Genomic DNA, 25,310 nt, shown 5'->3' with positions numbered 1-25,310 from the left:
ATAAAGGTAAAATGTTGCTAATAATAAAAATATTAATGTACAAAGTGATATTTGGAGGCTGGTGTCAGTTTCTCTGCTCCTTTTTGTTTTCATGTTCTCAAAAACACCACCACAGTTATTCCGCCTCAGGTTAGCACGCAATTTGATCTTATGTGGCTGACAGGATCACTGGACTTCGTCTGGCAGTCTCCTCTCTTTTCCTGGACTCAACCACTTTCAGCAATAGCCAGGAGAGAGGAAAATGCAGGGACTAGCAGCTCGGTGCTATCCACATGTTCCGGTGAGCAAGTAGGGGAGATCCTCAAATGACAAGATCCATCCTCTTTAGGGCTCCTATGCACCAGCGGAATAGTGTAAAACCAGCTACAGCACTTTAGAGGCGCGATCATTGTCGTCTTCTGTGTGATGTCAAACTGAGGTAACACCTAACGGTCCCACACTTCACTATGTATCCTGTTCAAGTTGTCTCTTTTCTACTGGTATCGGCTTTACAGGAGTCTGTTTCATAAGGAATAGCTGATTTGTCTCATGGTTTTGTTACAGCTTACACTGATAAAGAATGGGGAAAAGTAGTGTTTTTGGGATGTTTATGACGGTGCTCATTATTTCTAGGGTGAAAGTGGAGAGGCCACTGATGATGAAATGGCAACTCGGAAGGCAAAAAGCTGTAAGGAATATCGTAATAGAAGCGGTTCGGATCCTCAAGATATTGATGAACAAGAACCAGGTAGATAAATAGCTTCAGTACTTAAAAGTCTCTCAGGGTTTTGCTCAAAGTCTTTATACAGACATTTTTTATGGTGTTAAAAGTACATTTATGATATAAAACTACTTTTGCAGTTGAAACTGCGAATGCTATAAACTTTTAAATTAATTTCTTTAGTTGTTCATGATTGTTCTTTCATTTAGTTTCAGTAACACTTCCTTTCCATTCTGATGAAATGGATATATGTGTTGTTCAGAATGTGTCTTTTTGACTGTCTTGGGACAAATCTAGAATCCCTTCAGTGTCTTACTGTGTGTTAATGAATTATGATATAGGTCTCTTGGACAAAAGCACTTTCATTGGGCCAGATGTTGTAATTGTGCTGCAAACTTTTGTTTTCTCCATAGATCAAAATATTATTATTAATGCTCCTCCATCTAACAACCTGCCATCAAGAAGAGCTCACTCTCTGACAGTATCTGGATCTCCTAATTTAGGAGCTACATCTTCACCAGCAAGACCAGTCTCCTCTCCTGTAATGTCTTCAAGCAAGAGTCAGTCTAGGTAAGGACAAAATCAATGCTTTGATTTAAAAAGAAAAAAAGTTACTGTTACTTAATTATCATCAAATGTGGTTTTCATGCCAAACTGATGAAATCTGACAAAAACAATGCCAGAAACGTCATTAGCCTTTTGATAGACATCTAAACCACATTGTAGAACAACATAGGCCATTTAAGCTGAAATACCATGAATCTGAGGATGGCTTTGAAGCAAGTCCCTGAGCAGCATGCTTCAGTTTGTCTGTTACAGAAGCAGATTGGAATGCTGTTCCAAAAGTTCACAAATATGGAGTTTAACTCTTTCTCCAGATCTTCTCCAAAACATAATTATAGATGTCTTCTGTATAATGAAAATCAACAGAAATGTTATAGGTGTGTGAACTCAAGTTCTGAGGTTTCTCAGCACAAGTAATTTCTACGTGGGGGAGTATTAACTTTTGCTGACATGCCTGGTGGTGATTGCAGTACTGTCTCGGGGAATAATTGGAGGAACAGATTTGAAATCTTTCTCTTACAGGCCTCTCCTCCTTGAACATTCATTCTTTTTGTGTCACTTAGGCAGTGCAGAAGGTCATGCTGTGGTTGTGCAGTGACATAGTGCACTAATGTATTAATTCTATGAATGGTAATAATGATGGTGGTAGTTGTAGTAATAATAATATAACGACGATAATATGTCAGGGATGTGGATGGTACTTTATAACATACAAGAAGACGGTCTCAACAGGTGCCTTCCAGTGCCTTTTAACAGAATGAATACTGAGATATGGTTATGAGTATGAATCTTGGGGTTTCCAGGAGAGCAATGGTAAACAATGGAAGAGATTACTGCTGCTGGTAGAGCATTATTTTTGAAGAGACCAGTCTTGTGTAATGGTTTATGTTGTGTATTTCTTAGGGATTTTTTTTACACTTAAAACGATTGGGTTTGGCAGTAGATGTGAGTAGCAGAGCCACCTGTGGACATCTGTGGTTGGCTGCTTCTCCTTTTAACACTGCTTTCTGAGACTCTTACTATGTTCTTTACTTTTTGTTCTTCACTGTCATTCACAACCATGGGATGAACATGCCAGACTAGGATTTATCCCTGAACATGCCAGATTAGGATTTATCCCTGTAAGACATTTCTCTTATTTTTTTTTAAGGATTGGAACAGCTTTCTTTTACATTAAACTGAAGAAATACTGCTATACTACCTCTGGAAAATGCTTTTCTGTTTTGCAAATCTGCTTTTTGCTTTTATGCCAAAAATAATTGCTGTTCTCTAAATGAGATTAAAAGGCTCAACAGAGAACTCGCATTCGCGGGGGAAGGACAGCTAATGTTCCTTTAAATCCTCTTAGTCCTGGATCCCTGCACAGCTTAGCACTGTGGGCCTTCCCAAGTTATGACAGGTTTTCCCTGGCAAAGTTGTCTGGAAACTCCACAGCGTCGCTTGGTAGAGCTCTCCCCAACTTGATATGACCCTTCTTGCTAGAATTTGCTCAGGATACAGCTGTATGGCTGAGGAAATCTTCCTCAGAACAGAATTATGTGTTTTATCCATTACCTTGACCCAGTTTTCATGAGCTGTTAAGAGACTGGGAACACTGGAGAGAGTTTTATTCTTGGTATTTACCCTTCGGACCCTTGATAGGTCTGAATTGTGCTTGCCAGTTTCAATGTGTGTGGACACTTCACATGTGCTAAAAGAAATAAGTATCTGTAGTGCCTCAACTGTGATCAGTAAGTCTAAGCTATCACATAGTTGGCTCTCTGCTTTGCTGCAAAGTCCTGTGATCATCCACCCTATATGTGTATTAATTCACTCCTGGGATCTCTTTTAGAGTAAACCAGCTGATTGCCTCCAAGATGGAATTTAGGTGCAGTTCTGGGAATATTTGCTCCAGGGACTTCTGTAATTAGATAGCATGGATGGAGAGCTTACTCAGTCTCAAACTATCTACAATATACTGTCTTACAGGACACACTCCCAGCAAGGATTGTACCTTCGGGCAATCCACCCACAGTCGTGGCATGTCCTATTGCTTTGTGTTACATTAAATAAATGGCAGTCTGTCAGGCAATAAATGGCAGTCTGTCAGGCAATAACATATGCCACAGCTTATTTCAGCCACTTCAGATAGAACACACACCAAAAATGAAGATAATGTCTTAGAGACAGGCAAGCACCACGGGGGACCAGACCAGACCTGAGCCAATTGCTGGGCAGTGCAGAGCAATGTGAACTTGAGCCTTTCTGCCCCACTCAGAAAAAGTGGCAGGATGGATGCCTTTAGCAGTGTAGATATAACTGGCAGAGGAGCAGACTGGGGCAGTCGTCCACAAGCTGTGGTACGTATAGACTGCGAGCAGCGCAATATTCTTCCTGGAAGCTGCTGCCCTTAACAGTGGCGATACACAGGCAAAGTAAGTCTGGGAGCCCACACAGGCTGAACGCAGACATCTTTTGTCTCTTTTTGCTCCATTTTTGTTGTTAATTCTGCAGTCTCATAAAAATCAAGTTATATACTTAGTTATACCCAACCAGTTTTGTCAGTAGCATCATAACTTAAGATAAAATGAAGTATCCGTTTTCCAAAGTAACAGAAAATTGGAATGACCTAGATAATGAAATAACCTAGGAAATACAGGATCCACTGGGAGTGCTTGTAAGCGTTTGTATGGCTCTGCACAGATTAGAGCCAACAGTTTATTAATTCAGATTAGCATCTGGATTTAGACTCAAACACTGACAAGGCTTCATAGTTGGAGGTATTGTTGGACATGAGCTGGTTGTGCACGTTAGGTGAGTGCATGATCCCTCACAGAACCCAGAGCTTAGGAGAGCGGGGAGCAGAAACCTTTGCAGCACAGAAAGCTGAGCTGGTAACAAATGATTGTTAGCTGCAGTGTAGCGGCTAGGAGGAGGAGAGCAAGAGAGGTTTCTAGTTGTTCTTCTCTTTGTCTTGCTGTATAATATGTGCATTAACTTTACCTGACCAGTAAATTAGATCGTCTCCACCAAGTGAGAAGTGCTAAATAAAATAAAATTTCTTAAAGTGGAAAAAAACCCCCCTAAATATGATGATAGCAATTTAAAAAGAGGAGGACCTGGCTATCTTTGTTGTACATTTTAAATAATAGTAATTCTTATAGGTAGAAAATGAAAAACGGTATTTTTACCTATATAACTCACAACCTTATTATTCCTGACCTCCCGACAAATAATTTACGTTGAGAATAAATGATTGTACAATCCAGATATCCAGATAATTTCCAAACACAGGTAGCCTGCAGCTGTCTTCTGTCATTCTTTTAAAGCAGATGTACATCCAGCAAATTCCCAACTTCTTTGGAAATCTAGTGCTGCCTGTAAGGTGGAGGAAGCAGGGGATAAGGGTGGTAATGCCACTGGGAAACAGGTAACAGGATATGGAAAATTAGAGATGGGGGCTTTTTTGTGAAGAGAGAGTAAACCGCCTCTCTCATTAGCTGTATACAGGTATAATCCAGACTGCTACTAATTACAGCTTTGTTTGTTGTTGATAGTGTGGTTTTCTTGGGGGTTTTGCCTTTTTTTTAACAACCTGTATTTATTACCCATGGAATGATTGTGGAAGATACTCTTTAGTGATCAGATCTGGTGAAATGCTGAGCATTATTATCTGCTGCTGGTCTTCCATTCGGTACTCTACAGTTCCAGTCTGTTTTCTGGAGTCAAGAGACTTTCCTCATCATGGTTTATTTTTGTTGTCTGATAAAAATGTGAGGAATGATTTTAGCCAAAAAGTTATATGCAGTATGTCAGTATTTGCCATAGTGATGTCAAACAAATTGAACATTACCAAGTAGGTGGTATTTTTTTAATACTTTTAAATCACATTCTGTTTTGAAATGCATCCATCCATCCCAGGCCAGGAGTGAACTGAGGAATCTGATCTAGCATATTTATGTAAAAAGCCACCGGCTAGCAGCAGGTGACTACAAATGTCTTTATGAACACTGGACAACAAGCTGGTCCTGTTTTTCCATCACAGCTGTTGGAACTGTTTGTACTGAACCTGATGGCAGAATTCATAGATTAATGGATTTGTAGATTTGAACATTACAGAGCAATAAAGTCTGACACACGATCACCTAGTCTGATATTTTGAAACAAATACTGTAACTGAGTTAGTTATGGTTTAAACTAGACAATTCTTGATACTTGTGCTGGCTGCTTAGATCTTTTGCTTTTCAGGATGCTGGTGCTGGTGGATCCCATTCCTGCAGTGTGTTCATTGGTGTTCAGGCCCAGGAAAGGGCTCAAGAGCTCGGCCCATCATTGCAAATGAGTACATGAAATTCACTAAGGACTTGTTCATACTGCTCAAGGGATAGTTCAAGCTGGGGCCTAACTACGCTTACTAGTGTAAATCCTGTAGTAGCCTAAAGATTTTGAGATGTGGCTTTTGGAAATGTACTGGTTCTGCTTCAAAAACTTTGTTCAGCTGCACAACTTAGGTTAACAATTGCAGTTATAAAGAAATTGGCTGGGTTTGGTATTAACTCAAGTCAACTAAAATAATTAGCACCAAACAGCTAGTTGTTTCTGTGATTGTTTTCTGCCTTTGCTCTCAAGAAATTCCAGTCTGCTTTCCTTCCTTCAGCCCACAAAGCTGAAAGGAGGAAATCATTAGAACTTCGTTTCTAGAAGGAAATGGCCTCCAGAGGCTACTGTGCAAGCCTAAAAGAAGAGGAGGACTGTAGCTTGACCTGTCTGTGAGGTATCTGATGATAATCCTGACTGTTCTTGGGAAGTATCTGGGAAGCCCATGGGCTGGGAAACAGTGAGGGTTGAGTGCCAGGAAAGGGGAAGGGTTATGCTTCTTAAAATCTGCACCTTTAATGCTTCCAGATATAAGAAACGCCAGGTGCATAAGGAATATATTTGTTTTTTCTTGCATGTCCTGTCAGAATATTACTGTTTTATTTTGACAGCACAGAGCTTTAAGGAATTCTACATCCGTTTTATTTTTCCCTTAGCAAATCTTCAACAAACCTCATAAACAGCCTGCGCTACAAAAATACTGGCATTGTTTTCTTTAAAGGGAAAACGAGAATGCTTTCATTTGTGCCATTTGCATCAGGCTCTTTTGCACATGGAGGAATTTTAAATAGCATGCATATACATTATCAATTCTGGCAAAGTCTGCAGTTGTCTTGAGGGAAAAGAATAGCTGCTATAAAACAAGAAGGTACAAACTGTCGTTATGCATCTCGTAAGATACTGCTTTATTTGCTTCTTCCAGATATTGGTAATAAATGCATTAAGGAGAGCACAAATAAAGTGTTAATGCAGTAACGTGTAATATTTCAAAAAGTAGAAATTTAACATAACCAAACTACAGCAGTCTCTTTCTGATTTAGCACATGGAGCAGCAGTAGCTGGCATGGCCGCGTTAAAGGAGGAATGAAGGGGTTTCAGAACTTCATGGTGTCTGACAGTAACATGACTTTTGTGGAATTTGTAGAGCTCTTCAAATCTTTCAGGTAAAATGTATTTTTATTCTGTACTGATCTCATTCATCCAAGTTTTTAAAAGGGCAAAACTTGAACTTTTCAACTCTTTTCACAGTGTCCGTAGCCGCAAGGATCTGAAAGACCTTTTCGATGTCTATGCTGTGCCTTGCAATCGATCCGGTTTAGAGCCTGCTCCACTTTACACTAATTTGAAGATTGATGAAAATAGCAATGGATTCCAGCCTGATTTAGGTTTGTTAAAGAGGAAAATACAGCTGTTAGACTGCTGAACAGCTTCAGTTATTTGGCTAAAGAAAAAGTATCTCAGTCAGTCTCATAAGGAACTATCAATTATAAGTTTAAGTAGAGGATTGCTGCTGTACCGCCACTAATACCTAGTTAGCAGGATGTAAGACAGGTTCTTTGTTCAGAAATGAAGGGGAGGAAAAGTATTCCTGCTTTACATTAGCCAGATACATTTGTAACCGGTATAGCAGAGGCATAAAACTTGTTGCTGAGCAGCTGGGCCCAACACAGGGATCTGTATCTGGTTGCAGGAGCTCTGGAAGGGCTAAAACACTGAGCAAATGGAGGGAGGAGAAAGGAGGAGGCTGTGCCCTGTGTCTCATTTGGTTGGTTTTTTCCTGTCTGGTTTCCTAGTAGATCTGCTTTATGTGGAACAAGGGGAAAGGAAGCCTCTGTCCCCCTTTACATTTCCAGTTACCATAATCTAAGTCTGAAACTTTGTCCATGTTTAAAGAAAACAGTCTTTCTGCCAAGCAGCCTGTGGGGAGGGTACAGTACAATTGGCATGTGGGACTGGAAGAAGATATATGGTGATCGCACAGGAAGGGTATGGGGTTGTACACAGCAAAGGAAAGACTTTGAGGCTGTACGCGGTGGTGAGAGGAAGCAGGAGGGTCCTGGGTGACGGTGTGTGAGGCTGTGAATCCACGTTAAAGGTTCCAGATTTTGTTTATAGTAATTGAACACTTATAGTCCGCTCCCACTGTCTTCGTACATGCTTAATACTCTTTCTTCTATTAGTGAATAAAACAAGATGGTTTTGTTCTAATTTACTATGTCAGTGCTAAAATATTCAGTCAGATAGTCATGTGTATTATATATTACATTATATTCTATACAGTATATGTAATACACATAATTATATAGCTTATATTTATATTTCCTTTTTTTTCCTTTTAAGATTTGTTGACTAGGAACGTTTCAGACCTTGGTTTGTTCATTAAGAGCAGGCAGCAACTATCAGACAACCAGAGGCAAATATCTGATGCTATTGCTGCTGCCAGTATCGTAACCAATGGTACTGGTGTTGAAAGCACATCACTGGGAATATTTGGAGTAGGAATCCAGCAGCTGAATGACTTCCTAGTGAATTGCCAAGGAGAACACTGCACCTATGATGAAATCCTCAGTATTATCCAGGTCTGTAATACAAACATCTTGCAATTCCTTTTACTTGAACTCTTGTTACTTCTGTTTTCCCCACTAGCATTGTCTGCCTTGTAGTCAGGATAGCGTATCTGTGTGGATATCTCCTTCCACACTGATGTTGTCGCTATGGTTTACTTGAATTTAAAATTTAATACTGACTTTATTCTGGGCTATAAAATTGTGCAGATGTCCCTAAATATGTCTATAAAAATAAAAAAAAAAATCATGCAAATAAACAGTTTTATTGACTCTGTGTGCTTTATCTGGAAAGGGATGTCACCACTTGGGAAGAGTATTCATGATAGTGCATTGTTTTCTCCTTGTTTATGACCACCTTTGATAGAGCTTAACCTTAATTTGGAACTTAAAAAACCACCATTTCCACATATTTTTGTTTTATTATAAAAAATTTTCCAGAGCAAACGTGGACATTTTATTCCCTTATGTACAATGGCTGAAGTGACTAGAAAGTATGTAGAAAACTTTGAATTCCTCCAAACATGCATAATTAATATACTCCAAAATTAAGCCCCCACTTAGCAGTGAACAAAGGCTAAAAACTGTATATTTCAACTATCAACATGTAATATAAAATTGCAAAGTTTAAAAGAGAAATTCTAAAGAAACATCAAGTTAGCATACCACAAGTCTCTCTAATTCGAGATGGTGTATTGTGTTTAAGCACAATATATAGGAAAAGGATGCCTGATTATAGATCCTTTTTAATTTCAGCTTAAGTGCTGACTCTGCTTTGAACAGGAGGTTGGATTAGATGACCTCCCAACATCTTTTCCAACCTGCGTGACTCTATGTTTTACAATTATGAGTTTAGTATACTTGTTTAGTGATTTGTAAAACAAGCATGAGCATACTGCAGGCACCTAATTACTTTATTCACAAAAAGACTGGTTTTAGATACTAACTGGTTAGTTCAATGAGCAGACTACACTATGAAAATATGAAAAAGTCGTATTTCTAAGAATTGTTATTACATATCTCTTAAATTTCTTCCTCTTTATAGAAATTTGAACCCAGTGAGAATATGTGCCAGCAGGGGCTGCTATCTTTTGAAGGATTTGCAAGGTAATTATTTATGTGTTAATTTTTACCTATATATATATATATATATATATGAAGATGACACGAGTGTATTGATGTTTGTATGACAGTCACAAAATACTCAGCACAGCATAAAATTTCTCACATCTTCTCACCTCTAGATTTTTGATGGATAAAGACAACTTTGCCTCCAAAAACGATGAGTCACAAGAGAATGCTGAGGACTTGCACTTTCCACTGTCATATTACTACATAGAATCTTCACACAATACTTACCTTACTGGCCATCAGCTTAAAGGGGAGTCCTCAGTAGAGCTCTACAGCCAGGTATGCAGGATTGGATTGTTGCGTAGTTTTCAACATGAACTTGTTTGTTTAACTGGCAAGTTGCAGAAACGTGACCTTTTTGCTTTGAAAATCTAAATGTCCTAAACCCCTGCTTGCAAGATGTTGGAAAACATGACGTGTGGGAAAGCTGCCTGTAAGCACAGTTGTGCTCAAATGCCTTTCCTAAGGCAAAAAAATGGGTTTAGTTTGAGATTCATAGCATTTAGACACCAGTTGGTCTGACCCAACCTACTAAAATTAGACTTTCCCACAGGAAAGACTGATCTAATATTTTTGTTCATTCAGATGTCAAAAACACTACTCAAATACTGTACATTGCACTGCAAAGACAAATTTCAAATGGAACTATAACTTCTAAAAACATTACTTCTAGGAATATTCTACGGTTTTTTAGACTTTATGCCTGATTGGTAGTGAACAGGAAAAGAACGATTTCTCCCTAGGGCTTGTGGTTCTGTGTTTGTTTGTGTGTGTGTATATATATATATTTGTGTGTCTGTGTATTTACCAAATGCTAGAGAAAGCATCAAACTTCCTGTGAGTAGTGTTTTCATTACTCTAAATGTTAATGACTCACCATTGAGAAGGGCTCATCTGGCGTCCCATGTGCTGGTTTGCCTGGAGTTACAGGACAGAGGGGTGAGGCTGTGTTAGGAAAGCCCGAATGACATGATTGCGTTGAATAATGCAATTGCAAAGGAGGTTCCTGTAGTAGCACTGCACAGTGATGTGAGCATTGTGTTGGTAATAGATGGGAAGTGAGATAGAGCTCAGCTGGCTCAAAAATTTGCATGATGCAGAAAAGTTTCTTCCTGTCCCTCAAATCGTTGTCACCAGAAGAGTAGGGGCACTTTGTTCTGGCTCAGTGTGTCTGGCTCTCACAGAAGTGGTGTGCCAGCTACAGACAGTACTGCCTGAAATCTAATTATTCAGGTTTTGAATAGAAGTAGTAATTTTTTCTTTGTTCATGAATGTTTTTTCTGGAAATGTTTTTGATTGTCGAGATCTTTGTTTTCAGTAAAATATTTAATTGTAATACAGATAACTCTTTCAATGATAGGCATGCTAAATATTGAGAGCAATAATAAGCTGGGCTGCCAACAGATGGGTTAGCTTATCTTTCCCTCCATCCTTCCTCTTTGCTTTCTTCAGTGGTTTTCTACCAAGTAGGGCTTTCTAAAATAAATAAAAAATGGGTGGGTGGGCGGGTGGATAGATGGATGGATGGATAGATGGCTCTAAGTTAGCTTAATATCATTAAATAGGATGGCCTGGCACATTTCCATTCTAACTATCCTCATGGAAGTTGTTCATAAGACATTATTTTCAGACCTCCTTCTATTTCAAAAACTAACAACAACAACAAAAAGAACAGCAAACAAACTGCAGATGCCGTGTCCATAAGCTGTCATGGTAGCAACCTGGAATAAATTGCCATGTTGCTTTATAGCTGCTTTTGCAGGTAGAAATATGGAAATGTTTCTCTCCCTCAGAACATAAAGCTATACATTAGGAATGACGTTCTGCAAACAAATTTCGTGTGTCCTGCAAGATACCATGAATTTTAAAGCTTTATGGTACGGTTGGACTTGATGATCTTAAAGGTCTTTTCCAACCTAAATGATTCTACGATTCTCCTAAGAACATTAATGCTTTCTTAATTTTCCCACTCTTTCTAGGGAATGCAGTTAGGTGGTGACTGTAGCTTCCATGGGCTATGTTTACTCCACAGAGGTTGCTCTTTCCAGCACTTTTGCTGAATCACTGAGCTTTCATTTAGCTCTGCAATGTCTGTCTTCTGCTTTGATGGCATGAGACTGTGGCTTATACGTGCTTACACTGTTCAATTGCATTGTAGGTTCTCTTACAAGGCTGCAGAAGTGTAGAATTAGACTGCTGGGATGGCGATGATGGAATGCCTATCATTTATCATGGGCACACTCTTACTACTAAGATCTCTTTTAAGGTATGCTGGTAATTGCACATAGAAACAAAAAATGAGAAGAAAATCAGTAACTTTTTCTCTAATGAAGGAAAAAATTTGCATATTAGAAAAGTACAAATCTTAATGAGCTAAATGCTAATAGAATATGAACTATGGACTACGTCAGACATGAAGTCCTCAATTGTAAACATTATGCTTTTCAAATTAGTTTTTGTAGCATACGTACTGTAATTTTCTGTCTTTTTATTGTCAACATAACTAACGTAAGTAGCTGTTACCAGTTCTGTTGTAACAAGATGCTAGGCTGATCTGTAGGAGCTTGTTTTGAAAGCACATTGTGGATTCTTTCTTCTTAGAGGAGAAAACAGATGCCTTCCTTTCTCCCCTTTCAACTAACAGTAAGTTAACTGAATGCTGCAAAATAATCGTGTTCTTCCAATGACCTTTCTTTCTCACAGGAGGTAGTTGAAGCCATTGATCGCAATGCATTTATCACCTCCGACATGCCAATTATCATATCAATAGAAAACCACTGTTCATTGCCTCAGCAACGCAAGATGGCTGAAATTTTCAAGGTAAGCCATAAATTGTGATAAATTATTCTCAGCACGTGCCTTGGGATTTTCCATTACATATCACATGTTCTCGATATTTCAGAATGTATTTGGAGATAAGCTGGTAACAAAGTTTTTATTTGAGAGTGACTTTTCTGATGATCCCATGCTTCCTTCGCCTGGCCAACTGAAAAGAAAAATCCTGGTTAAAAACAAGAAGCTGAAAGCGCATCAAACACCAGTGGATATATTGAAACAAAAGGTAAAGTCCTTCCTTAATAGCAAGCAATGAGACCTAACTTTTGTTAGAAATAATTCATTTGTGTTTGAAGTTTTTGCCATTCCAATATATACAGCAGAATATTCTAATGCATATTCATGCTTGGAAGACTCACAGTGGATTGCAACACTTTCAAATAAGTAGACAAGACATATAGTAAAGTATACAGCATAACAAAATTTTAGTGTATTTTAGTTTTATAATACTTAATAATATTATGATTAGCACCACATGCCCTATGTGATAAACATAAATGAAGTTTCACTCTGAGGCTATAACATTTGCTATTCATGTTTGTTGAGAAATAGTGATATGCATTCACAGTATGTGTGTATATGTACAGTATGTAGTAATTTTTAGTAGAATTCTGCTTTGTTTCTTTTTTCACATTCAAGCCAGGCAAATACTCTCTTTCTTACGCCCTTTTTGGGGGGACTCTGCAATTCAAGTAGTGCTTATACCTATATGAGAATTTTTTTGGTTTCTAAAAATTAGAGCTGCATCTCTGGTAGCCTCAATTTAGCAATGTCTATGGTTAGTCAGCAATTAGATTGAATCCTTGAAAACTAATTGCTTTTACCCAAAATGTAAACACAATTGAATTAGAATTGAATTCTTGTATCAGAATAAGTAAATCACACTGATCGTACCAGTATATGGACATTCTCCATCTTTTTAAAAAGTTTTAAACTGTTTCCAAAACAGCATACCTCAGACTGGAAAAAGGCAGTCTTGCTCTCAATAATGTGCAAAGTGGACATTTTCCCATAATTAATCAGGTTTCATATCTTACTGGGTGTTTTCCTACCAATACAAGTTTCCTTTATATTCAAACCCTTAAAATTGTATTTCAGTTTGATCTTAACAATCTTACTTATTTCTCATTATATATATTCAGTGCTTTCATATAAATAAAATAAGATGCAAACAGTGATGAAAACTCCTTTGCTTTTTAAAAATACTTACCAATAATGTAATAAATGGTTCTGTTGCTGTAGGCTCACCAGCTGGCACATATGCAAGCACAGGCTAGCAATGGCGCTAGCAGCTCCACACCTACCAATGAAGAGGAAGAAGATGAAGAGGATGAATATGACTATGACTATGAATCTCTCTCTGATGGTAACAATATGTATTTATTTATTTATTTATTACAGTGCTGTTGTTAGAACTGTAGCAGTAAGGCATGTAAATATCCTAGTTCAGGTATGATGTAGTAAGTTGATCTTACCTCGTGAGAGGAAGATGTACTAAATGTCCTCAGTGGCACTGTGGTGCAGTAGTCTATAATACTGTGAAAATAATTTGACTGTGTAGAGGACTTGAATGTGACTTCAACTCCAACCATTAGATGTTTTAACTGTGCAGTGTATGCTAAGTTGTAGTGTTTATAAATTATATTTTATATTATTTATATTATGCAAAAATTATTGTGTTCATCGTGTACTCTATCTACATTCTCCTGTATGGTCTTCCCTAAGGAGTTTAGACACCGGAAAGCTCAAGGTTCACAACAGGCTTAGCCCTTGCATCTGCATGACTGCCATTAAATTGACCTGAGATGCAGATGCTCCGAAGTCCTCCTTGGTTACTGTGTAATACCAGAGACCCCTGAAGTACCTTTTTTAGTTACAATTTCAGCATCAGCTGTTCACTTCATGCATAAAGGTAGAGAAGCCACTGAGTCCCTGGCTTGTTCAATGAAGATGTCTTTAATAAAGCTTTAGCTGTTCAGTGGAAAAATGGCAAGGCATGCCTTACTGCCTTGCCTTGTTCATGTGCTGTCTATGCTTCAGCTATCCTAGCCTTCAGGAACTGGCAGTTTAGCATAAATCCACCTTTAGGGGCAGTTTATAGATTGGATATAATGATTGGCATGCCAGAAGTGATAAAAAATACTGCAGTTAGTAACATCCACTACTTCCTTAGCTCTCTAGTTCAGTCAGACACATTTGATTTAACTACAGATGAAGGACAGAATGGGCCAGACTGAGGCGGCTGAGCTGAAGTCATGCATCTTGTTTTGCTTCTCTTGCTGTGGGGCTGGTAGATTCTGGTAGAGCAAACAGATGGAGTCAGAAGCATTTAATCCTCTCAAGTTTTGTCAAAGGACATTTGTCAAAACCCCCATGCATGGATTGAACAAGCTGGATGCATCTAAATGGGTTACTTGTTATTTTTCATTGGTAATTTTCAGAGAATATATCAAAGTAGATCACAGCGCGTCTACCCAATGAGACAGCAGTGATGGTACAAGTGGTACCAAGCTCTTTGGGTAGTTAAATGCTGCACCATTGTTAAACTCCATAAATGGATCACAAAACTGACCAAAGGGACAAAAAAGTTACAGATGCGCTTCAGTGTAGATAAACATAAGGTAATACATTTAGGGGGAAAAAACTTAAACCTTGCTTATGTGATTCTAAGCTCAACAATGGCAGTAACAATTTGGGAGATCATGGAACTATTGAAAGTCCTCTGAAATCCTCAGCTTGGTGTGCAGTGACAGCCAAAAGATGGGGATCATCAGGAACAGTACTGAAAACAAAACATATTTTTGCTTCTATATAAAACCTTAATGTGCCACAGCTTGAGTTCTGTGTCCAGTTCTTGCATCCAGATCTTGAGAAGGATATGGTGGAGTTAAGGAAGTTAGAGAGAAGTGCAACCAAAGTAAAGGGAGTGTGGCAGTGGCTTGCACGAGTCTGAAAAGGCTGGAATTCTCCAGCTGGTAGAGAAGAGAACCGAGGGGTGAATTTGAAGCAGGTTTACTAAATCATGAAGCGGTGGATAAGCGGAGTACAGAACTGTTACTTGTTAGATCTAGGAGGTGCTGAGTAAAACAAGGGAAAGATCAGTCTAGAACAGGTAAAATAAAGTTTCTCTGTGCAGCTGGTAGTAAACTTGGAATTTGCTGCCATGGGAAACTGCAGAGGCAAACAGTATCAGCAGATTGAAAAAAGGATTGGACAAGTACATGGACAGGTTTATAAGCAAATGTTATAGGTAGAAATGTATGGTGCAACATCCCTAATATTCAGCAATTGTGGACGTTGGGGTGGTACAAGGGAAGTAGACCATGACTAGTGGCTCTCTTTAAACAGCATCGCCCATTTCTCAGAAAGAGAATGCCGAGCTAGATGGACCATTTGTCTGACGCAGTTGGGCATGTTCTCCTAGGTAAAGTACTTCACTCATTGAACGTTTCAGTCTAATGGGTACCTGTTTAAGTTCTAGGTACCATGTTCAGAGAAGATGTAAGGCTAGAGCATGCCCTGCAGCACAGGACTTCTTTCCAGTTGGTCTCTTATTTACATTACTTGCTTCTGTGTTAATGATCTAAAAAATAGTCACAAAATTAAGGACCTGACACTGCTTGTGGGCTAGCAGTATTATTTATGCTAACAGGAAAATTTACGAGTTTGGTGCCAGTGCTGCCTCCAGTTGCATTTTGCTAGAAAGTTGGTCTAACTGGCTACTTGAGAATACTCCCTGTGTGGGACAGGGTGGACACAGTGTAGATGTAAATCGCTGTGAAAAACTTAGATCTTTGTTAACACACTTGCAGGAAAATATTGCAAGCTAACTGCAGTAAGTGGTGTTTGAGCAATATTCTAGTTAAGAGAAGGTTTGAGAAATCTGAAGCTAGCAAGAAACATTCACATCTTCCAATACATGAAGGAATCTGCGACATGGTTTACTGCTTTATTACAATGATTATTCTTTGGAATCTTTAATTACGTTAATATTTTGGCAAAACTATGTTAATATTTTGGCAAAACTAATCTAAATAATGGTCTGTAAACTTTCTAAAAGATTTTCAGTTTTGTTTTCCTTACTGATACATTAGGTTTGCGTAAGGCTAATAGTTTTACAACTGACACTTAATTTTCATTTCTCTGGCTGTAAATCTTAATTTCCTTTACTCTTATTCCCTCTCTGACTCCGTTTCCCTGTAGCTGATGTCCTTAATGCTTCTCCTGCTCCTAACAGCCAGGAAGGTAAAGGCCATTTGGTTGAGCATTTTAACTGCATGAAACCAGCACTGCATCTCCAGTCTGTTAAATGTGACAGCGTGAATATATGTTTTCTACTTTATATTAAAAATGCAATCAGGTATTTTTATATGGCATTGTTAACTGCTCAGGAACTGTTAGAAGGCTGCATGTGTGACACTGGTTATGCATAAAAAGAATATGGTCAAAGCATCAGGAATATCAGGAATGAAATAAAACCATTCCTTTTGTGACAGTTAAAATATTTTGGTCCAGAAAGTCCAATTAGTAGGTGTATTATTCTCTGATAAATATGTAGCTTTGAAGAGGAATTTCTACAGCTGTAAAAAATATTTGTTCGTGGTGAATGTAAGGAGAAGAAAGCCAAAACTTGCTGTGCAAAGACGTGTACATGTTTGATTTGGTTAATTGTGTTTGGACTTGAGCAATTCTTTGTTGTTCAGGAATATCAGTTGTTTTCAGATGGCAGGCTTAATTCATTAGATGATTTTGTTTTAAGCATCTTCTGAGCACAAAAGGATGGGCTTTTAAAGAAGTGCAACGTATTAACCAAAGCCGAGCATTAAATTTTTGAAGTAGAAAGTTACTACTAAAAGAGAATGCTTTGATCAGTAAATGCATTATTTTGGCATCTGGTTATTCAGATGAGATTCACAGCATTGTCCACAAATACTGTTAATTCAAATTAAATTTCCAGTTGAAATTGTTTGGCTTTATGTTTATTAAAATCCCATTAATTTTTAGATAACATTCTCGAAGACCGACCTGAGAATAAATTACCAAGTGATAAACTGCAGTTTGAATATAATGAAGAGACTGCCAAACGAATAAAGAAGGCTGATTGTGCTACTTACAATAATAAAGGAAAGGTAGTTCTGCTTTTCCCCCCTTTCTTCTCAGCCACACTTTGATATATAACCAGCTTCAAAAGGATTTGAGCAGTTTAGGTAACTGAGACATCAGGTGGCAAATGGCTTTAATGAAGACAAATAGTGGAAAGCATGGGAACACACCAGAGAAAATAGATTAAATAGAACAAACGCTCAACATACACTGTTCAAGAAAAGTCCTCAGAGGTTATTTGGCTCTGTTATATAACAGGCTGTTTGGCTGAAGATTTTAACTGTCATTGCTCTCAGTGAAAGACTTCATTGAAGCTAAATCCGGAAGTTTATTTAGATATCTGATTTCCGTTAACATCAGTGGAACTGAAGATTTCATCTGAATCTTCAGCATCTTTTGTGTATATATAAATAACTTTAACATATTGCACTATGATATCAGATAACCACATTACCTTTTATTAAATCATCTGACAACTGAACCACTGCATTGCTATTTAGTAAATTGTAATTTCTCCTGAACACAGATGTTTTTTGTCTAAATGTTTGTAGAACTGACTCTGAGGCCTTTGCACACTATTCCAGTATCAGTAACAGGTATCGATGCATAAACCTGCACGTGGAGGTCTGTTAGGTGAAGGCAGCAAACCATATAGGAAGAATGAGAGAAAGAATTTTGAGGATATAAGATATGCAAGAGTACTTTCACATTCAGTAATTTTATTATTATATGTTCCTGGAACTGTCACTTAGGTGTACGACATGGAGCTGGGTGAAGAATTTTATCTTCTGCAAAATAAGAAGGAAAGCAGACAGATAGCCCCAGAGCTATCAGATCTTGTCATTTACTGTCAAGCGGTAAAGTTCCCTGGTAAGTACGGTGCCCTGTTCTGTTGCTTTAGGCTTTCTAATGCTTGGAGACATTGTTTTGAATCAGTTAGTACAAGCATTTTCAAATTGAAGTAGTCTAGGAGCTTTTTTTCTTGATGACTTGATAGTCTACATAATAGCAGCTCCTGGCTGAGAAGTAGTGTACGTAAATTACGTGAAGACATATTGTTTGTCATATTAAAATGTTTACAAAAGTGAAATTTGCCAGTCTTCACAACTTAGACAACTGCTTCATTGCCAAGTGACAGAAAGCTTTATCTTAAGAGCTCCGAGTTTCCATGTAAGGATTTACTGAATTCGGAAGGAAAATATTCTTCAGACCTTGCAGGAAGAGCTTGTCACATTTCTTTAAGTGACCTCATTTTAGTGTCTTTCACCTTTGCCTACAGCTGCATCTTCTGTTCTTTCCTAAGTGGATAGGAGGGGAGCCATTTGCGGGGGGGGGGGTAAAGCAGCCTTTTCATGGGGTGGGTGAGGACAGCTGATTGCACACTCACACACACTCTTTATGGAAGGGGTTAAGGAAATAGGAGGGTCTTCTTTTGTACAGTAGGAAGAATAATGTTTGCAGAAGAAAAGGAGAGGGAGTAACTGAAGAGATCACTGATAGTTACTTGTTCAGTACTGAAACATGAGGTTGAGTATGTTTTGGCTCATACTGTGTACATAAATACTTTTAAATTGAGAATTTATTGATGTGTTTAATGTTTTGAATGAAAAATCTGCTTTTTAGTGGAATGGTTCTCTGTGGAAAAGTTAACAATTCTGCCAAATCATGATCTTACACAAATAGAACTATAATCAGATTAGAGAAGCTAACCAAACATAAAATAGTGTCAAATAGGCAAGATAAACATGCTGAAAATGGAGACACATTCTTTTATAATCTTCTGTAACTTTAAGAATTGTAGGTGTCACTTGTAAAAATAACAACTTCTAAAAATTCAAATCTGATACTCTTTTTAATGAAATCTGCAATGCAATATCTTTCAAATAAAATATTTTCTTTTAAAGAATGATATTCAAGATTAAACAGAGATAGTTTAAGTTGTTCCAAGCATTTTGACACACAAGTTCTGATGTTCTAAGAAAACTTTAAAATATTTCAATTTTTTAATGTAATTTCAGTTATAAAAGAAATACCTGCTTTCCTTATCTGATTTTTTTCCTCTTGCTTTAAAGGGGACATGAATAGAACAATTAAGAAAATGAGTTCCTTTCACAGACGAACACATGAAGCTGTAGAAATTAGTTTTCCAACAAACCTTGTCTCCTTTGACACAAATACTGCCTTCTCTGCAAGATATGCAGACTTCCATGGCCACCATGCTACTGGTTGGATTCCTCTGCTCAGCTGGTGGGCACAGATATGGTGCACTGCCATACCCCAATATTGTCCACTAATAATGATGAGAACAAGGCTGGTACATCCATGACTATGTAGCTTTATTGACTGGGTTCCTAACCAACTCAGAAAATGCAAGAGTTTTGGAAATAGGGACGGCAGAATTCATGTCAGTGGCTGATCAACGGTGTAAATACTTTATTTCTCCTGTCTTCATGTATTTCTATTCTGTGTTTACAGTTGCCTATGTCCCTGAATATTAATCCCTGATTTGTGACTATAAAAAAGGACAAGGACCGTTATGTTCACTTATCTTAGCCTACTGAGTAACACAGACTTCCCTAAGTGCTCCCTGGTCAAAACAGAATTTATCATGTGGAGAAAATAACTTTTCTTGTTTATAAAATCTCTGGTAACAAGGAACCCAGAGATTGCTGGGTTCCAGCAATTCACCACAACTCTTGCTGTTTCAGTGGTTTTTGACCCTTACGGTCCTTGCTTAACTTCAATTTCAGTCTGGTGGGTACCATCATACCATTATTTAAGAGGGTGAAGGTCTGTTCTTTTGGGTCACCCAAGATGAGGGCAGTGAAGCATACTTGAGCAAAGTACTGCTATAACCCACTGGCACATGGCTCGTTGCCTTGGTGCTGAGGATCCTTACACAATGAGTAGAGAAAGTTCAGTACATAAAACCAGGATCTGCACAATCAAGTGCAGAGAGCAGGGAGTCACCTGAGCTGACCAGCATGAAATTCAGTCACCATCTCCATTGTATCAGACGATCTGCCCCTATGGTATCACTTTTCAAGAAATTAAAGTGAACATAAAAAAGGGCACCCTACATACAAAAGTACCGTAAATTCTTTTTCAAGGTCTGCAAACCTGCAGACTAACTGGCTGTTGGTCTGAAACACATGGTGAGAAGGTGACAATTACAGTTTAAACTGTTAATTGAGCATGGTTAGAATAAGAAGGGCAGGGAAATTTGCCATCCTCTGGATTAAAAATCTAAAGGCAGTAAAGCAGCATGGTTATACCTAACATGAGAGATGGGCACTAAATTCGGTAAGGATATAGCGTAGAGGTTGTAGGGAAATGCAAAACATCTACTCTGTCATTATGGTGGTATGATAAGATCTATGTGCAGTATGGTGGGATCTAAGCTGGTTCTGCTTTGACCAGAGAGTTGGACCAGATGACTTCCAGATCCTTGCCAACTTCCATTATTTTATGAATTTATGATTCTATGAATAGGTGATGCTATATTTTGGAGTCAAGTTTAACTGGGAGTGAAAAATGGAGCTTGCCTCTGGGAGGAGGCGTCACATGCAAAGCATGGCCATGGGAAAGACTGAGAGAAAACTCCCAGCTGCAGCTTACCCTGTGGCCATCGCATTGGGTTCAGTTAACCCTGGTGTTTTGCACTGCACTCTCTGGTGATTTATGAGGTTAGTCTGTTTCCTCAGTGACTGTCTTCACAACAGGATTTTGAAACCTGGATCTTGCTTGCCAAAACCATTTGATCCGTTGAAAACTGGGATTAAATAGTGCTGGAAGCACACAGTGCCCAACTCCTCATTCTTCTAGTCAGTTCGTATTCCTTGATCTCAGCTTCTACCATCTTCTGGTTTATGTGTATGCTTTGACCCGAAGAGACAGTACGTCTCCAACGCTGAAAACATTTATGTATATCCTAAATTTTACTAACCCAAGCAGTTCCATTGAAACTATCAGCATAATTTTACTAAGTATATGTAGACATGCCGTAAAGATTGAGAGCTGAACATTTACAGCTGTGGACAGACTTCAGTAGAAGAGAGTCCAATGTATCCTCTTTGTGATTTACATTTGTAGTTGAAATATTAGTCTTAAATCCAGAACTGTCTTTAGGCAGGTGTGAATTGATGTGAGTTCGTGAGGGTCGTTTTGTGCGTCAGTTAGGCAAATAACAGTGTACTTGCTTTGTTACATTTTATATCACAAGTATATCTTGGGTCTGTGAGAGCATCCCACACCTCACTGCTGTGGGTGTCAGAATAACTGTCGTGCATTTTGACTTATTTTAGTTTTGGTCTGCCATGTGCTCTCCCCAAGTCAACAGAAAGAAACTGACCTTAAGGGGGATTAAGTCTGTTTATTTCACTGGGATTTAGATCATGATTTTAATGATTATTTTGCTGGAATACAGATGTTTGAATAATAGCTATACTAGAGCTTTCCAGCTCCATTTCTAGTACATATTGGCTATTAAACGCTTAATGGATTTTGCACACCTACCATATTTCCCGTCATTGAAATACAAATTCTAAGCAGAAGATAACTCTGAAAACATCTTGAGGTTAAACCGTTTAACTGACAGCATTTGGGCTTTTTCCTTTACATTATATCTTTAAATCATATTTTTGCATTTATTTAATTATGTAGGTATCCTATCCTAGATGAATTCCATTATATTCACTGCTGTACAGATTTATTGCTTCTGTAGAAAGGAGGGGTTTTTAAAAATTATTCTAAGGATGAATACATTAGAACTGTTACTGCAGAATTTTTTAGTATTAATTAGGACCATTTGGTAATTTGAGACAGAGCCACTGCCTTCCTCAAGCGAAAAAGTAAAATGGAGAAAAGTTCTATCACAGAGAGATAACTGTATGTCTGTATTGCTTCATATAAGTTTTAATATACATTATATTTAAAAGCATACATAATATATTCATATATAAAGGCATGTATGTACATAAAGACGTTAAAATTAAATTATGGAGAAAAATACACTGCTTGCCCTGTGTACTATATAACAGGAGTATTCATGCCTTCAAAAATAATGTAAAATATGATGGAAAATGTCATGCCCTCTTGGTCATGTTTTTTGGCTCATTTATTTTACATTTATGGGAACAGGCTTGTCAACTCTAAACCCATCTGGCTCTAGCAGAGGAAAAGAAAGAAAAAGCAGGAAGTCCATTTTTGGCAACAATCCTGGCAGGCTGAGCCCTGGGGAGTCAGCTGCTCTTGCCAAAGCATCTGGAAAAGGTAAAGTTAGCATCTTCTTTCACCAGTCACGTGGAATGACTCTGTAGTCCAACACATGTATCAGACCAAGTTGTTAAAGATCAAATACTTTACAATGTGCAAGATGTTGAACTTTGGAATGGTTTTTCGTTAGCGCAGCAACTATTACAGTAACACTATTATAACTGAAGTGTTGAGTGTGGATATGTTAAAATAGGATTACTTGGTCAGGACTATGAAGACCCTAACTCATAAATGATACAAAACTAACGTACATTTTAAGTAAAATTTGTATTTTAAAAGGTATGAACGAATATTTTCAAAGTACAAATGGAAGGCAGAACTGTTGGGCTGGATCCAGAAAAGGATTTTTAGTGTCTGAAGTAGGACTTAGTTGCCTAAAATTCAGCCAAGTCCAAACGTGTAATCGTGCAAACTCCCGTGTTCCACCTTGGAGGTATTTAGACTCCACAGGTGATTCAGTTTGTGAACTTGGAAATTGTACTTCTGCGTATGAACAGATGTAAAGAAATACAAAGAAAGTACAAAAAAGGTTCTGGAGCAGGGATGAGACCCAGATCCCCTGCCTTTCAGGTGACTGCCATAAACAGAAAGTTACAGACTTGCACCCTTTCTTGTACTCATTTTGTGGCTCAAGGAACGTTGCGTTTCTTTCAGACCAAGGGCATGGCTGCAGCAGACAGGTTAGATTCCCTTCTAGAGGCCAGTGTCCTAAAAAGGAAGAAGTCTAGCGCCTAATTCTAGAGGATAGAAGTATTTTGCTGGCTTTGTCCCCTAGCTCATAACGGCACTCTCTAGGCTGCCTGTTTGGAGACTTGGCAGATGGGTTTCAATCTTGCCTCCCTTCCTCATGTAAAATGTATAAATGAGAAGAATGGAATTTTATTCCATTATTTTATTTAGGCAAATGCCAATTAAGTATTTATTTATGAAAATGGTTGTTAGCACATCTAATCACAGTATCATTTCAATACTTAAACATTATGTTTCCTCTCATGGATTGTTCTTACTGTATAAGAAGGAATGTGACACTTATAGTGAGTAGTGTCATTTTCCAGGATCCCCTTTTTCTACCACAACCACAGTATGCACACATACTTCACTAGAAGACATTGAATTCTTGGAATCTCTAGATCTGCAGCTGTAACGTGAAGGTACTGTTTATTTTCCAGGTCCTTTTGATGTGGTGCGGCAGACCTGGGAAGATCCTTGCTGTCCTTACAACTCTCCAGCTTCTCTCAGTGCTATCATAAGGACGCCCAAGTGCTATCATATCTCCTCCCTGAACGAGAACGCTGCTAAGCGGCTGTGCAGGCGGTACTCTCAGAAGCTGATCCAGCACACCACTTGTCAGCTCCTGAGGACCTACCCTGCTGCCACACGCATTGACTCCTCAAATCCCCATCCACTGATCTTCTGGCTCCATGGCGTACAGCTCGTGGCTCTTAACTACCAAACAGATGGTATGGGTACACGAACGCACATTTTAATACATTTTAAATGTGAATTAAGTCCTTAAACTGTGAATTTGTATTTGATGTTTGCTTTTACCTGCTGTCACAAGGGGATGTACCTGTCTCTGTGCCCCAGCACAAGCAGGTTCATACCATGACAATCTGGTCCATGAGAGCAGCGATCCTAGAGCTCAGGAGCTTTATGCCAATGCAGCAGATCTCCTGATAGCACAGAAGGGCCTGGACAGCAACACATTCCATTTTTATTTTTATTTTATTGCTGAAGGTTGTTTTTTTTTCCCCGGTTCAAGTAGCTGTTATCCCTTTCTGATAATTTCAAGTATAAAAAGGTACTGAACTGTTTTTTATTTAGAAGTGCCGCCTTGGATGCTGGTTTAATGTTGATCAAAACGTTTTTGGGCCATTTGGTATCCTATCTTGTGTTCCTTCACCTTTTCGACGGGGGATCCGCAAAGCTACACAGTCAGTGCTTTTTCATTCTGCAGTTCAGGGCAAATACCTGGAAACTTCTCAGAGAATAGGTGTAGGCAAGCCCTACAGTTGCATAAAGACAATGGAAAGGGATAGAAAAGAATGAATTGTTCTTATAGTTTTGTATAATTAAGTATTGGATAGATTGGATACGTAAATTATAGCTATCTCTGAAAACCAAGAATGAATTAATAGTACACAACTAAAATTAAAAAAAGATACTTAAAACATGTCTTTGTCTTCACTGTTACAGTTTTTCCAGTGTACCATTGCTCTTTGTCAGTTTTGGCTGCCTTACTTTCACAGATCTTCCTCTGCAACTTAATGCAGCGATGTTTGAGGCTAATGGCGGCTGTGGATATGTTTTGAAACCTCCTGTTCTGTGGGACAAAAATTGTTCCATGTACCAGCAGTTTTGTCCTTTAGAAAGAGATCTTGATAATAAGGAGCCAGCTATATATTCTTTAACAGTAAGTACATTAAAAGGGAATTTCATATAGCCAAACAGATAGAAGTAGACAACGTTTAACTACAGTCTTTAACCAGCATTACAGTCACGCTTCTGTATGAAAAGATTGAACCTTTAATTGTTGCTTGTACTTCTGAAGGTCAGCATAGCTAAAAGAAATCGGAGGGGGAAGGAGCAAATAATTGTCTTTATTTTATTTTATTGGCTGGTTTGTATCCATAGCTACTTTCACTGTTTCCTTTACAATATTTGTCGAAACCCAGTCCTGAAAGCGTTTTCCCTGGGACTACACAACTGTGTAAAATTATAGATGTGCCTGGATGTTTCACACGTTTGTGAACACTTGAGAAGCTACACAAAAAGCCATTATG

At 38.3% G+C, this 25,310-nt stretch overlaps 1 protein-coding gene across 3 annotated transcripts in view; it reads left to right on the top strand.

Moving 5' to 3' along the window:
* Positions 1 to 25,310, top strand: part of PLCE1 (phospholipase C epsilon 1) — a 167,916-nt gene that overhangs the window by 130,392 nt on the left and 12,214 nt on the right. For 2 of the 3 annotated variants that reach the window (XM_076338757.1, XM_076338756.1), the window contains 16 exons: positions 613 to 727; positions 1,114 to 1,270; positions 6,661 to 6,783; positions 6,869 to 7,005; positions 7,961 to 8,199; positions 9,230 to 9,291; positions 9,429 to 9,594; positions 11,474 to 11,581; positions 12,019 to 12,135; positions 12,218 to 12,376; positions 13,393 to 13,516; positions 17,155 to 17,279; positions 18,006 to 18,123; positions 22,393 to 22,524; positions 23,697 to 23,987; positions 24,777 to 24,940. In XM_076338757.1, the coding sequence (XP_076194872.1) occupies positions 613 to 727; positions 1,114 to 1,270; positions 6,661 to 6,783; positions 6,869 to 7,005; positions 7,961 to 8,199; positions 9,230 to 9,291; positions 9,429 to 9,594; positions 11,474 to 11,581; positions 12,019 to 12,135; positions 12,218 to 12,376; positions 13,393 to 13,516; positions 17,155 to 17,279; positions 18,006 to 18,123; positions 22,393 to 22,524; positions 23,697 to 23,987; positions 24,777 to 24,940 (2,337 nt within the window). Of the gene's footprint in view, positions 1 to 612; positions 728 to 1,113; positions 1,271 to 6,660; positions 6,784 to 6,868; positions 7,006 to 7,960; positions 8,200 to 9,229; positions 9,292 to 9,428; positions 9,595 to 11,473; positions 11,582 to 12,018; positions 12,136 to 12,217; positions 12,377 to 13,392; positions 13,517 to 16,353; positions 16,396 to 17,154; positions 17,280 to 18,005; positions 18,124 to 22,392; positions 22,525 to 23,696; positions 23,988 to 24,776; positions 24,941 to 25,310 lie in introns of all 3 variants that reach the window. The other variant, XM_076338754.1, reaches the window with a different exon arrangement.

This window comes from Aptenodytes patagonicus, chromosome 5 (genome assembly GCF_965638725.1).
Source record: "Aptenodytes patagonicus chromosome 5, bAptPat1.pri.cur, whole genome shotgun sequence".
In the NCBI taxonomy this organism is placed as follows: domain Eukaryota; kingdom Metazoa; phylum Chordata; class Aves; order Sphenisciformes; family Spheniscidae; genus Aptenodytes; species Aptenodytes patagonicus.
This window is presented reverse-complemented; position numbering and strand designations above follow the sequence as displayed.